The following is a 12,591-nucleotide window of genomic DNA, read 5'->3' as shown; positions in this document are numbered from 1 at the left end:
GAATCGAAAAAAAAACAGCGAAAAACGTTTTTTTGCTTGCCAAGAATAGGCCCATAATTTGTCACACTCGCGAGTACTCGCTATTTATTATTAACCTTTCAAATAAATAAATAAATACCTAGAAACCTTTTCGTTATGATAAAATTTCAAAATACCTCTATTTCCTATTTTTCAAAAATCGTTGACTTTTTCAGTGAAAACCGAAAATATGGTGTTCGGAGAAAAGAAACAAGGAGTTATCTCCGGTTCGATAACCTGGAAGAATAAAGAATACATCGAAATCTTTGACAAAGATTATAAATATATCTATGGAGAAGTCGACGATCTTTTCGTGAGTGAAGAATACAACTTATTCGAAATTGCACCCTAACGGTGCCACCGTCTAATTGTCTTTGTAATGGATGGTTTTGTTATAACGTTTTTCATTTTGGCAAAAATCGAAATTTAATTCACGAAAAATCACAATTCTGATTATTTCATTATCCACTCTTCATATTCTTTTGTCTCCAGATCGCACACGGCGCTTGGGTTGAATACAACGTCGTCGATGCTCCAGCTGATCACCCGAAAAATTGTTTCAAGGAAGCAAGAAATGTGGATATGGAAGTGAAGTTCTCTAATGCGCCGACAACTGATGAGTTCGGAAAGAAAAAGATGGATGTTCGAGATTTCAATAAAGTTGACTTCTTTCATTATCTTCCAGAAGAAGGACTGCTGACGGTAAGAGATGAATATTCCATTAAAATGTTTAGACAGCCATGTGGTAGTTGTCTATATCCAAAAATCAAGCATGAAAGTTAGTTTTTTCTAGCACAAGTCAACGATTCGCCGTAATTTTAACATCGGAAATTACTTCAACGATTATTACGGCGATGTGATTATGTCAAAGGATTCACGCAATCGTCTGATCCAATTCTCCATCAACAAACTGGATGTCATGTTGAATTTGATTCCATCTCACTGTTATACTGGAAGTGGGCCACATTGGGAAGTTACACATTTCATCAATCAAGGAAAACCGTACAGCATAAATGGATATGTAAGTTTCTATTTCGAGGAAAAGTGTTTTCCATTTCTTTTTAGTCTGATTGTTCTCTACTTTCAGCTCTCCATTCTCGGACTTGTGCTCCGTGGACCCGGTGGCGTTGTCCGAAATAGGCGTGATGTCATCATTCCACCCGACTCGCTTCGTCTGAAAGATCAGAAGCGTAACACGCAAACCACCTACGATTCGAGTTGGGAAGAATATCCAAATGCGTCTCGAGAAAAAGAAGATTTCGTCGGAACAACAACGCAAAGAGGAATCGGTTTACATGAAGAATCTAATTCTTCGAGAACTTTGACTCCTCCATACGAAGCCGGCGGATCCCGATCTCTGGAACCATCAACTTTGGGAAGTACTGAATACTCTCAGAAGACATCGAGCGGGTTCACCCATGACATCAGAGATTCTGAGAAAACACCAACTTCGCCTGGTCTAGGTGACAAAAGTTTCGGATCTTTCGGAGTTACTTCTAAAGCCACTTCGTCTCAAATGAATCACAGTCCACGTCCCGTTGAAACGTATCCAGCCGGTTTCGGAAGATCCTTTGGAACACAAAATTCTGAGCTTTTCTCATCTGAAAACCGGCAACTAGGATTCCGAGCAAGTTTAGGAAGTTTTGGTGCGTCTTCAGGATCGTTTGGATCTAGGAACACGCGCGGATTGTCACTTGGATCATTCAGAGCACCGCCAGCCCAATCGTCAGTGAAATTTCCAACTACTCCCGTGTTTGACGAAGATTATGAGGTTCCAGAATTAGCTTCTGAAGCTCCAAGTTTTCAAAGTTTCGAGCACATCAATGAAGAACAAAAAGAAAAACATATTCCGGAGTCTCCAGTTTCCAAAGACGACGATAATTGGGGAGAAGTTTCTGATTTTCGTCTGGGAACGCGCCCTCCATCCAGTAATAGAAGTCACTTGCTTCCGCCACGAGCCGTTAAACCTGGTCTTTCTCGATTTAGCAATGCACATTTCTAGGTTTTGGTGTTTCCAGCATCATGTTTCGTTTCTTTTACTTGTTTTTCAATATCATCTTGTTCTCATTCCCAGTTATTCCTGCGTAATTTACTTCATCACGTTATTCATATTATGTCACAAAGTTTTGTTTTCGATAAGCCTCCTGAAAATTCAAAACTTAGTGTTTTCCTAATTATCATAGTACACATTTTTGTAGCATTCACATACTCAAAATGTTATGTTCTATTTGTGTTTACTTGCTTTTCTGTAACCAAAAACTGTTAATTCGTTCTTACAAATCAGCCAATAGAATCATGTTTCCTTTCAGACTCTTGTCGTTTTCTTTCAATGCATGTCTTTTTTTTAAATTCAAATACAAGCTTCCGAAAGATTTATTCAAAATTATAACTCTCTTTCATTTTCTTATCAAATCTAGAACTTCTCAATTTATTCCAGGAATTCGGGTAATAATCAATTTGTCTCATTTCAGCGTACAATTGATCTGGTGCCTCTTTTGGGTCTCTGTAATTATCCTATAGTAGTTCGAACAATAATTCAGCAAAGCCGCCATACCGGAAGTAAATTTCAGCCGTATCCTTCGCCAGGTATCCCAACCACCATCCAAATGAACTTGTTGGAGCAGTTAGTAAAATGGAATCACAGAAATTTCTGGAGAATGCCACGTCATCGATTGCGGAGAGACCGAGAGTAAGAAGAGCCTAAATCGTTTTTCTAATTTTTCATTTTGTTGAATTCTTACTGTGTAATCTGGAGAATCCGTGGGAAGAATTGAATCCGAAGAGTCATTGAATTTGGAAAAATAGTTTGACTTTCCAATTTTGTCTAAAAATGTATCCGACACTATCGAAATAGGTATTATATAGCTTCGCCTCACCGTGAAATAAGTTTTGAGACCAAATCGGATCATTTCCAAAAATCACAACAGTGACACGTTTCGAAGGAGTTTTGTCTGAAAGTTTAAAGTGTGCGGGGCTTGTAAAGGGGAAACTTACATTTCGAAACGAGGAAATCTGTGGCTCTTCGTGTAAAAATAGGATCAGAAGGCTTCGAGAGCCCAGAATCTTGAATCATTGGTCGTTTTGTATGAACGCAAATTCTGAAGAAACCATGTATTCAGAATCTTTTTTTAAATAAATGAAAAAGTTTGAATTGTTTCTTACATGAAATCATCTCGGAAGTCTGCTGGAAGCATCAGTTCCGCTCGAAGTGCACTATCGGGGGGAGGAGTCAAAGCCATGCGGATTTCCGATTGAAAATCATGGAAATATTTGAAACTCTGAAATGATAACCTCGTGTTAACAAGATATCAGACAAACAAACTTTTTGAAAATAGAAAAATGAAAAAAAACGAAGCCACAGAGAAAGAAATACCTGAAAATAGACACCATTGAGTAATAAATGCTGCTGTTCTATTGATTTCAGATTTCTGGGATCCTCGAATTTACAGCAGAATCGGATGTTCAGGTTGACGTTGATTGCTGCAGAATCCTGAACGAATTAATCTTTTTGACAAGAATTAATTAATGTTTTTATTCAGTTGATCCAAGAATTAAAAAAAACTCACTTCAATGTCTGTCATCTCAAACATCAATCCGAAAACCGGGAAGTGTTGGGTGACTGCATTAGTTACCGTATTCCAAACTCCGCCCCCTCTATTTATAGTTGGCACTCTGCCAAGTTGTTTCGATATTCCAAAAAGAGCGGATAATTCGAATAGCATTTGACCCAAGCCACGTCCATTTTTGGCAGTGAACATTGAAATTTGAAGAGTTTTACGATTATCTGGAAGAGGCATGTCCAGAGGGAATGGTCCAGGAGGTGGGAATGGAGCATTTTTTAGATCCTGAAGATGATTTAACACCATTTTTGAGTAGCTTTTCCATCCAGAACCTCACCTGAAGTCGGAACCCATTCAACATTATTTCACCAGTGTCTTCAATATTTTCTTCTGATTTTGAATCTTTCAAACAATTCTCCCATTTATAACTTTTTGAAATCAGAAGATAAACTATTATGCAGAATCCTGAGAAAAACGAGAAATTTATCAAAACAGTTTTGATATATTCTCTGCTTACCAAACATTAAAACAAACATGAAATTGACAAAATTACTTCGTGAAGAACGCATTTCATAAAGCAATTATTGAAAATTAGCAGAAATAATTATAATTTTGGATATCTCACAAAGATGAATTGGACACATTGACTATTGGTTTAGCTGTATTTGGGAATGAATGTCCTCTGCTGATGGATATGTCGAGGGGGGAGAACCAATTGATAGGTGGACATCCGGACATGCAGGAGACAGACAGACATGTTTTTTCTTGTTGTTGATCAAGAGTTCGATCCGGTACTCTATAATCCTATAATACATCTCTATATCTGTTCATAAAACGAACTTTTTATGGTATACTACGCATATATGTACTGAGTAATCCCTTCTATGGAGGGAGACCAACCGGTATAACATATGTATCTATTTTCGCTTTGAATGCATTCTAGTAAAATTTTACCCAAAACCAGGCTTCAGTATTTGCAAGTTTTGAAACCAGTTGACTTTTCAAATCCTGTGAAATAATGGTTAAAAACTTCCAAATGTCTGGTTTTGTTTTTGTGAAGATTGACTGTTTTCCCATTGTTTTTACACGAAATATCTCTATATTTCCAGTTTCCAAAAACCCGATTTAATATAAATAAATGCTCAATGAGCACCTGTACAGTAGTAATGTTCCCCACTATATCTCAACTCCTCTCTCTCCTTCTTTATTTATTTGCCACTTTGCGGACAGTCGTGGGAGGGAAGAAAGTAAATACAGTTGACTTCTTTCAACTTTTCTTTTATTTATTATTATTATTACTACCTGAGATTACTTCCTCTTGTTTGGACATTTACTCTCCGTCACTGATTTTCGGTGTTTTTCAGAAATCCAGAGAGTTTGCTCTATCGATAATAATTTTTTGCAATAAACTTTTAGTTTGTACCATGTTTCAAGGATTTTCTGTTTATAAGTTATTCGAATTTCTTTCATTTTTTTGAGTTGTATCAAATGTTTATAACATTTATATAATAGTTGAATAACATCTTCTAGTACTGTCATCTACTGTATTCCGTTTCAACAAGTTATCACTTTTTGAGCCGTGTCATGAATAACCATATAATTTTGGAATTTTATTTTTTATGTTAAGCAAAACTAGATTTTAATTTATTAAGTTGAAATATTTCATGTACAGAGTGTTCCTGTAAAGTAGGACACTTTTTTCAACAGCAAAAATAGTCAGACATAATTGATAGGAGAGTTCGTGACTCTCGTTCCGCCCCTAGAATTAGTCTCTCCGATCAGAATATTTTCCAATGTTTCTCAGTTGTCTTATTGTAAATCCAAACTCCTCAAGTCTGCTTTCTTCCAAAAAATTGTAAAATTCCTTAAATATATCCATTTTCCCAGAAGAATCATGCATATCGAAGAACAAATATCAGATGAAGGATCAGTAGAACAAGTCGAAAATTTCTATCCGAAGCAAGTGATTTGGGGACAAAAAGTGATAACATTGGACACTTTTTATGCATCCCAATGCAGAGGAATCACCAAAATAGTTTGTATTGTGAGTTGATTGTTTGGAAATTTTACGTTGCCAGGTCACCAGTTTTCATGTTTTGGTATCTATTCGAGCACAGTGATAGATCTTTTTGACACGAATTGTTGTACAGTTGAAATGAAACAGACTGAATACTGCTTTTATCAGAAAGCTTTCTTTCAGGCTATGTGTTTCTTCGCTATCGTATTGGTCTGTGGAAGTCAACCTGTAAACGATGAAAGAGGACCCGCCCTCTTCTTCTGTTTTCTTGGAATTATTGTCAGCTTTGGAGTTTTGCTGGAATATACTTTCATGCTCAATACGCATATTACAGCAACATGTGGATTTATTATGGTAAGCGCCGAAATTGTTTGAGAAGGAAGCTGGATACAGTAACCCACAACTACTGTATGAAAAAACGTTATCATTTTTCAGGAAGCTATACTTTACGTGACTGTGTCTGTGGGACTCCTGGTATCCGGGATACTAATGTGGGTCTTCTGTGCTGCACACTGGGCAGATATGAATCCTGATTGGGCAACCATGCCAGCCTTGGCTACGGTAATTAAAAAAGACAAAAATTCAGTAATTTTTTATGTTTCTAGGCTTCACTATTCTTGTGCGCTGCTCTGTATTTTGTTGAAGTTTGCATTTTGCTCAATGATGCACGTCGATGCAGCTGGAGACCTCCACAACCAACGTCTTCCGTTCTTCCACATTAAATCTGCAGTTTTTTTTTGCGTTTGCGGCAAATTGTTTCCACCATTGTCTTTCTTCTTCTACCTCAATTATTTGTTTTCTATGAAAAATTAAAGCTAATTAAAAACGCCTTGGAAAATGAATGAAAAGAAACAAAACTATGGAAGAGTGGAGATGCAATCTGAAAACTGTACTTATTGTAAGTTACCGTTAGAAACCTGAAATCGATCGCTTACGCTGAACTTTTAGCGCCTTTATTCATCCCCCTGCATTGATGTAGATTCTATTCAACAACGTTCTTCTTCTTGCCAGCTCATCTTCCCCGTTAGGCTCCTAGCTGATGCGTCCTTCACTTTCACCGTAGCCCAAAACGGCCTTCTTCTTGCTTATTCCTCCGATCCTCTAAATTTTTCCTTCTCTCTCACACAACTCGTCCCCACATTGAATACATTTATATCCCTTTCTTTTTCTATTCGCTCGACGTCTTCTGGAGCACTCTATGTGCAGATGAACGCCATCTGTTCTGAAGGACGACCGCTTCGCTACCGCACCGCGCGATGAGGGAGCAGTGGCATTGTATGCATAGCTAGACGAGGCGCAGACGAAGAGAGTTAAAGGGAGGACACCCAATTTGCAAAAGATATCTCGCCACGAAAACGCTCGCTGCTTCGATTTTTGCGTTTGCCGCCGTTCGATTCGAATTTGAAGACGTTCTCATCTTTTTTTAGACCGCTTAGCTTGTTTTTCTAGTGTATTTCAATATTCAGAAATAGAAACCTACCGATTTTCCATGTATTCGAGTCAAAAACTATTATATTTTTGTGGAAAACGTTGAAAACCAGGGTTGACGTAAAATCTTCATGCTAATGATAATCTTTTCAATTCTTCCACTTACCGCTCAAGTTTCAGTATCACTGATTAAGCTCGAGTTATTCCATTTTTACAGATCATTTAGAACCTGTATTGATTCTATTCATATCGAAAATTCTTTTTAATTTGTGGGAAATAGGCTGCACTGTCTTATTCAAAATCCACCTGTTTTTTGTATTTCTTGTTTTTTTTTCTATTGTCTTTCAGTTTTTCAATTTATAGATTCTTCTCGTATGTTTATTTCACTAGTTCTACAATTTCTATACTGATATTTTTTTCAGTTCTTCCGCAATGAGTGAGGAAGTCAAACAAGAAGTCAAACAGGAGGCGGAAGAGGTGAAGGTTGCCGCTGCCGTCGCAGAAGCAAAAACTGAAGAGGTTGCTCCGGCTCCCGAAGAGACACCAACTGATACTGCTGTAGCTACAACTGAAATCACCACCGACGCCACTGCTGAAACCGCTACTAATGGAGCCAAACCAGCTGAAAATGGAAGCTCCGGCGAACCAAGTGTAAGCTAAAAAATTATGTCATCTTTTCGTTTATTTATTTTTTAGAAATATGCCGACACGGAGAACTACAAAAAGTTGATTGGTTTGAAAATGAAGCCAGCCATTGCCGACGTTGTCTGTGAAATATATGAGTCAGGCTTACTCTCCCCGGAAGATCTTGACGATCGAGCTGTCGACATCATAAACTCGGTCAACCTTGAACAGGCCAAATTCATTTTCTCCGAAATTAAAAGTTCGGAGTTGTTCGGTGTGACTACCAAATCTCTCTACGTCACATCGCTGATTCGCTCATTCAAAGATCGTTGTCGTCAACAGGGAGCCAATGCAGTGACTTCTGGAAAACTAATCAATGGACCCGAATTGGAGTCATTGAAGAAGATGCTCGAAGACACCGGTTATCAACTGGAAGTCACGATCGGTCAGAGAAAAGTTGGCGGTCCACCACCAGATTGGGACGGACCTATCACAGGGCCAGCTGGTTCAGGGCACGAGGTAATAAAGAGGATAAACTTCATGCGTAACGGCGCCTGAACTTATTTTAGATAAAATTCAAATGATTTAAAAGTATGTTATTTATTCAGATCTACGTCGGCCACATCCCAACTGACCTCTTTGAGGACACCCTCGTTCCACTTTTTGCCGAATCCGGTAAGATCTGGGATTTCCGTCTGATGATGGATCCAATGACCGGTGCCTCTCGTGGATACGCCTTCGTTACCTATTGTGAAAAAGAGCACGCAACAAATGCTGCTAAGAAGGTTGGTTTCGGCTATTAGGGTGTTAATTTTTTCTAGGTTTTCTATAGTATTTGATGTATATATCAAAATTATTTTATGCGTTGTGTATGCATTTTGGTGGATATAAGTCCCCAGAAAAGAAAAACACTTCTAAAACCAAACCAACGCATTCTATTTTCAACATTTCATTTCCTTTAGTTTGACGGCCACGAAATTTCGACTGGAAAACCACTCAAAGTGAACGTTTCGATCGCTAACACTCGCCTTTTTCTGGGAAATATTCCGAAGACGAAATCTAAAGACGAAATTCTTGAAGAGCTCAAGTCTCATGCAGGTATAGCCCCACTTTTCGATAATTTTTCAAAATGATTTCCAGCCAAAAACCAATAAATAAAAGATTAAAGAGACACCTAAATGGGTCTTTATGGCGAAGAAAATCAGTTTTCTATTGTGATGTGGTCTTGGATTATGTTATTTTTATGATATCTCATATTATCACAACCGTTTCTGTCTTATATGCGTATTCTTTCCAGCAGACAACACGCATGTTTTCTATAAGCTCATTTCAGAATTATTATTTGTTTCAGAGGGCGTAACCGACGTTATTGTCTATTCGGTTCCTGATAACGAGAAGATACGTAATCGTGGATTCTGTTTCGTCGATTTCATCGATCACAAAACTGCGTCGGATATCAAGAGAAAGATTGCACAACACAAGGTAAAAATCGAATTTGAGAAACGTCGCGCTTTCAATTTGTGAGCGTCTCATACAAATTTAGTTTTCCTATTTTATGTCAAATTATTATTTATGCTCTAATCATTTCTGAGACAGGAAAAAATTCACTTGTTTCGATATCCTACAAAATTTCTTTCCAGATCCGTCCATTCAACGCGGATGTGTACGTCGATTGGGCTGAGCAGCAAGAAGAACCAGATGAGGATACGATGTCTAAAGTGAAAGTGCTTTACATTCGTAACATCAAAGAGGCTGTAACCGAGGAAAAGTTGACTGAGTTGTTCAAAGAATATGCCAGTTTGGATCGTGTTAAGAAAGTCAAAGACTACGCATTCATTCATTTCAATGAACGTGATGATTGCATGAAAGCAATGGAACAATGGAATGGAAAAGAGTTGGAGGGTACTGTTGTTGAAGCTTCCCTCGCTAAACCTCCACAAGAGAAGAAGAAGAAACCAGCAATGCGTGGGCGTGGATTCGGTGGAGGATCCGGTGGTGGAAATCAAGGAGGACGCGGTGGAAATCATCATCGCGGAGGCGGTGGTGGAAATTACGGAAATCATGGAAGCCATGGGAACCAAGGAAATCAAGGCGGATACTATCCTAATCAGTACGGGTTGGTTTTACTAAAAATTGGCACGGAAAGCCTCCATTAGCTAGCTAACTCTGATTTTTGTTTTTAAAAAACAAATTCTAATTGAGCTGACAAGTTTGTAGTGGTGAAGATGTGTATCAATCCTAAGGAATAACAACTCTTCTTTTCGATAATTTGTATTTTCAGTTTCAACAACGGATACGACATGCCAATGCCATGGGGAGGAGGCTACGGTGGTGACATGGGATACGGAGGATATAACGGTGGTGGTTATGGAGGTCCTGGAGCGTACGGAGATTTCGGAGGAGGTTATGGCGGGCCAGCAGGTTTTAATGGAGGTGGATTCAGAGGCGGGCCACGCGGATCACCGAGAGGCGGTGGATTCCGTGGGTCTCCTGGTCGCGGTGGAATGTAAGTTTCTATGCTATTGACTTCGCACACATACAGACAGACAGTTGGATAAAATTAGAAGAGTATGTGCTTCGAACAAGAAAAGGTTCGAGTCTGAGTTAACGTATTTGGTAGACAGTGCTAGACAGTTATTTATCAGAGACATGCAAGTTTTATAAAATACTGTTTTTTCATCACTCTAATTGCTTTCATTGAATTCAGGGCAAACAGACGGGGACGCGGAAAACGGCCAGGAGACGGACGTGGAGGACCAGCATCCAAGCGAGATAATGGAAAGCCAGATTTCACCGCTGACGTCAACATGAGCACCTTTTAAATATTTTTCTTCTCACCGTGTGCAGCTCACTTTTCTCTTTTAAATTATTTGTTTTTGTCCCATTTTTCATCTTCACCCCGAAAATTTCTGCATTTGTAACAAAAATTGCAGAGTCGATATACATATACTATATTTCTTAATTTAATTCTCTTTTCCCGCTCTTCCTTCACCCATCCCAATATACTGTTTTCTCCAACTCTCACGACCTCAACAAAAACCATTCAAACAACGTTTTTTGTTATATTTTCATTTTTGGCAAATACTTTGGAAAAAGTTTGGTTTTTAACGTATCTCTGTTTCTCTACACCCTTCAACTGAAATCCCATCGTCCCCTCATTTTTCTTTTGAAACCGTTTTATTTCCCTTTCTTCTTCTCAATCCAAATATTTAGTGTATTTATTTTCACCTTTTGCTGTGAAAACGTACACAGATTTTTAATAAAAAAAACCAAAAATCCAATAATGTATATTTCATTTTCTGGTTTTTTAGTTGCCCAACTTTTATTTCTTCTTGAGTTTTAGCGAAATTACATACTCTTAACCCTATTAGCTGTTCAGGGGATCTGTGGTGTCTCCGATGTGCGACGAGAAGAAAAAAAAGCGGTAGGGAAATAGAATCGTGAAAGATTCATATTCTCAGTTTGTTGTATTTTCAGCGGCATTTTCAGATGCAGTGTTTCTTCGTTCTCGTCTTGGCGGCGGTCTTCGACTAGTGGAAGGTAGTTGAGCATCATGGGGGTACAATTGGATGAAAAAAATAATGATAATGGGTTAATTAAAAGCGGAAACAGCAAATGAAAAAATGAAAGGGGTGGAGAACATGATAAAATGCAAAAAAAAAGTTGAGGAAACTGAAAATTGGGAAGCAATGTGACAGATAAACATTTTAATTTGAAATTACTGTTGGGTTACAAATTAACAAGAAAAATATATCGATATTTTTTGTGTCAAAAGTCAGATATTTTGTTACGTTGTAAAAATGCAAATCTAAACCCTCTTTTCGTTTAAAAAACCCACAGGAACCAACCAAAAAGGCTCCAGCGAAAGGCAATTATCGCCTTTTTCCTCTTTCGTCGTCTTTTCGCTTCGTCGTTCCACTTCATCAGTTCTTCTTTCTTCGCCTTTGTTGGGTTTCCTATTTTTTTTTCTAGTTTTCTTAGATAATTTTTTTTTTGGAATTCTTGATACACTTTTTAATTCCATCGAATACTGAACCGAAGTGATCCACAGTATTTGTTTTCATGAGTGAATGATAAATCTGAAGCGACGAAAGAAATGAACGATTCAGATTGAAATATTTCTGAACAGAAGTGTATCTCAGAATTCAGGAAAATCTCCGACCGCATTGAGGAATACAATATATCCCTTTCGCAATGGCGACAATCCTCTTGACATAACTTTCGATATGGTAATTTAATTTGGAATTACTGGTCGGACGAAGACGTGTTTTCAGTAGGACACCAGAATAGTCTTCATCGGATATCAAGCGGTTATTTTCCTTTCTGAATTTCGGAAACCCATCAAAAAGAAGCAGAAACTATGATCCACTGAAATGTTCAGAGCTTTTTTACTCCCCCTTTGTCTTGTATTGTATTTCTATTTTTATGGTTTTTTTCAGTTCTCCGAGTTCCCCTGCATAAGTTATTCTGAATTCGAAGTTCCGCTTTCCTTTCTTATTCAGAAGTTGATCCTCCATTCCCATCCGCACTTCCTTCTACTTTTTTTTTCATTTTCATTTTCTTTCTTCTCATTTCATCAAGTGCTGCTGACTACTTTCTCTCTATTTTCCTCTGGCTCCTTGGCTCCCAGAGCCCACCCATTTTGAGTCCTCTTCTCAACACAACGAGAGGAGGTTGCTGAAAAAGAAAAAGAGCAGCCTGCATTGTTGTTCTGCTCTTTTCTAGGTTCTATTGCTCTCAATTAAAAGTCTCTAACCGCTTCCCCTTCCTCTTCTTTAGAATATCAAAATATTCTCGATCCTTTAACCTGAAGAATATGTGCTGTTTATTCATAAGAACGTTATGGAGACGGTTATGGGATACGATCATCAATCGAAGACGAGGGAGATATGAAAAGTAGGTATCTGTTATAAAAGCCTAAAAGTCGTTTGTTTCTCTCTGATC

General features: G+C 38.2%; 4 protein-coding genes across 4 annotated transcripts; 3 read left to right on the top strand and 1 right to left on the bottom strand.

Moving 5' to 3' along the window:
- Positions 1–208: 208 nt before the first annotated feature.
- On the top strand, positions 209–2,020 carry GCK72_001592 (uncharacterized protein; the record flags this gene model as incomplete). The annotated part of the gene is made up of 4 exons (XM_003114713.2): positions 209–331; positions 511–720; positions 812–1,039; positions 1,106–2,020. 4 exons carry the CDS (start codon positions 209–211, stop codon positions 2,018–2,020), a joined length of 1,476 nt encoding a protein of 491 aa, XP_003114761.2.
- Positions 2,021–2,391: 371 nt separating this feature from the next.
- Positions 2,392–3,939, bottom strand: GCK72_001591 (uncharacterized protein; the record flags this gene model as incomplete). Its single annotated transcript, XM_053723040.1, has 8 exons — positions 2,392–2,521; positions 2,573–2,718; positions 2,860–2,969; positions 3,013–3,116; positions 3,181–3,296; positions 3,392–3,508; positions 3,585–3,863; positions 3,916–3,939. The coding sequence occupies 8 exons, from the start codon at positions 3,937–3,939 to the stop codon at positions 2,392–2,394; spliced, it is 1,026 nt and encodes a 341-aa protein (XP_053591685.1).
- A 1,533-nt stretch (positions 3,940–5,472) lies between these two features.
- On the top strand, positions 5,473–6,317 carry GCK72_001590 (uncharacterized protein; the record flags this gene model as incomplete). Its single annotated transcript, XM_003114862.2, has 4 exons — positions 5,473–5,622; positions 5,779–5,949; positions 6,031–6,156; positions 6,201–6,317. 4 exons carry the CDS (start codon positions 5,473–5,475, stop codon positions 6,315–6,317), a joined length of 564 nt encoding a protein of 187 aa, XP_003114910.2.
- A 1,138-nt stretch (positions 6,318–7,455) lies between these two features.
- Positions 7,456–10,469, top strand: GCK72_001589 (uncharacterized protein; the record flags this gene model as incomplete). The annotated part of the gene is made up of 8 exons (XM_003115047.2): positions 7,456–7,674; positions 7,720–8,166; positions 8,256–8,432; positions 8,610–8,745; positions 8,999–9,129; positions 9,288–9,763; positions 9,929–10,153; positions 10,355–10,469. The coding sequence occupies 8 exons, from the start codon at positions 7,456–7,458 to the stop codon at positions 10,467–10,469; spliced, it is 1,926 nt and encodes a 641-aa protein (XP_003115095.2).
- Positions 10,470–12,591: the final 2,122 nt, after the last annotated feature.

Source organism: Caenorhabditis remanei, chromosome I, assembly GCF_010183535.1.
Source record: "Caenorhabditis remanei strain PX506 chromosome I, whole genome shotgun sequence".
NCBI classification, from domain to species: domain Eukaryota; kingdom Metazoa; phylum Nematoda; class Chromadorea; order Rhabditida; family Rhabditidae; genus Caenorhabditis; species Caenorhabditis remanei.
Note: the sequence above shows the minus strand (reverse complement) of the source record. Positions and strands in the feature narration are given on the sequence as shown.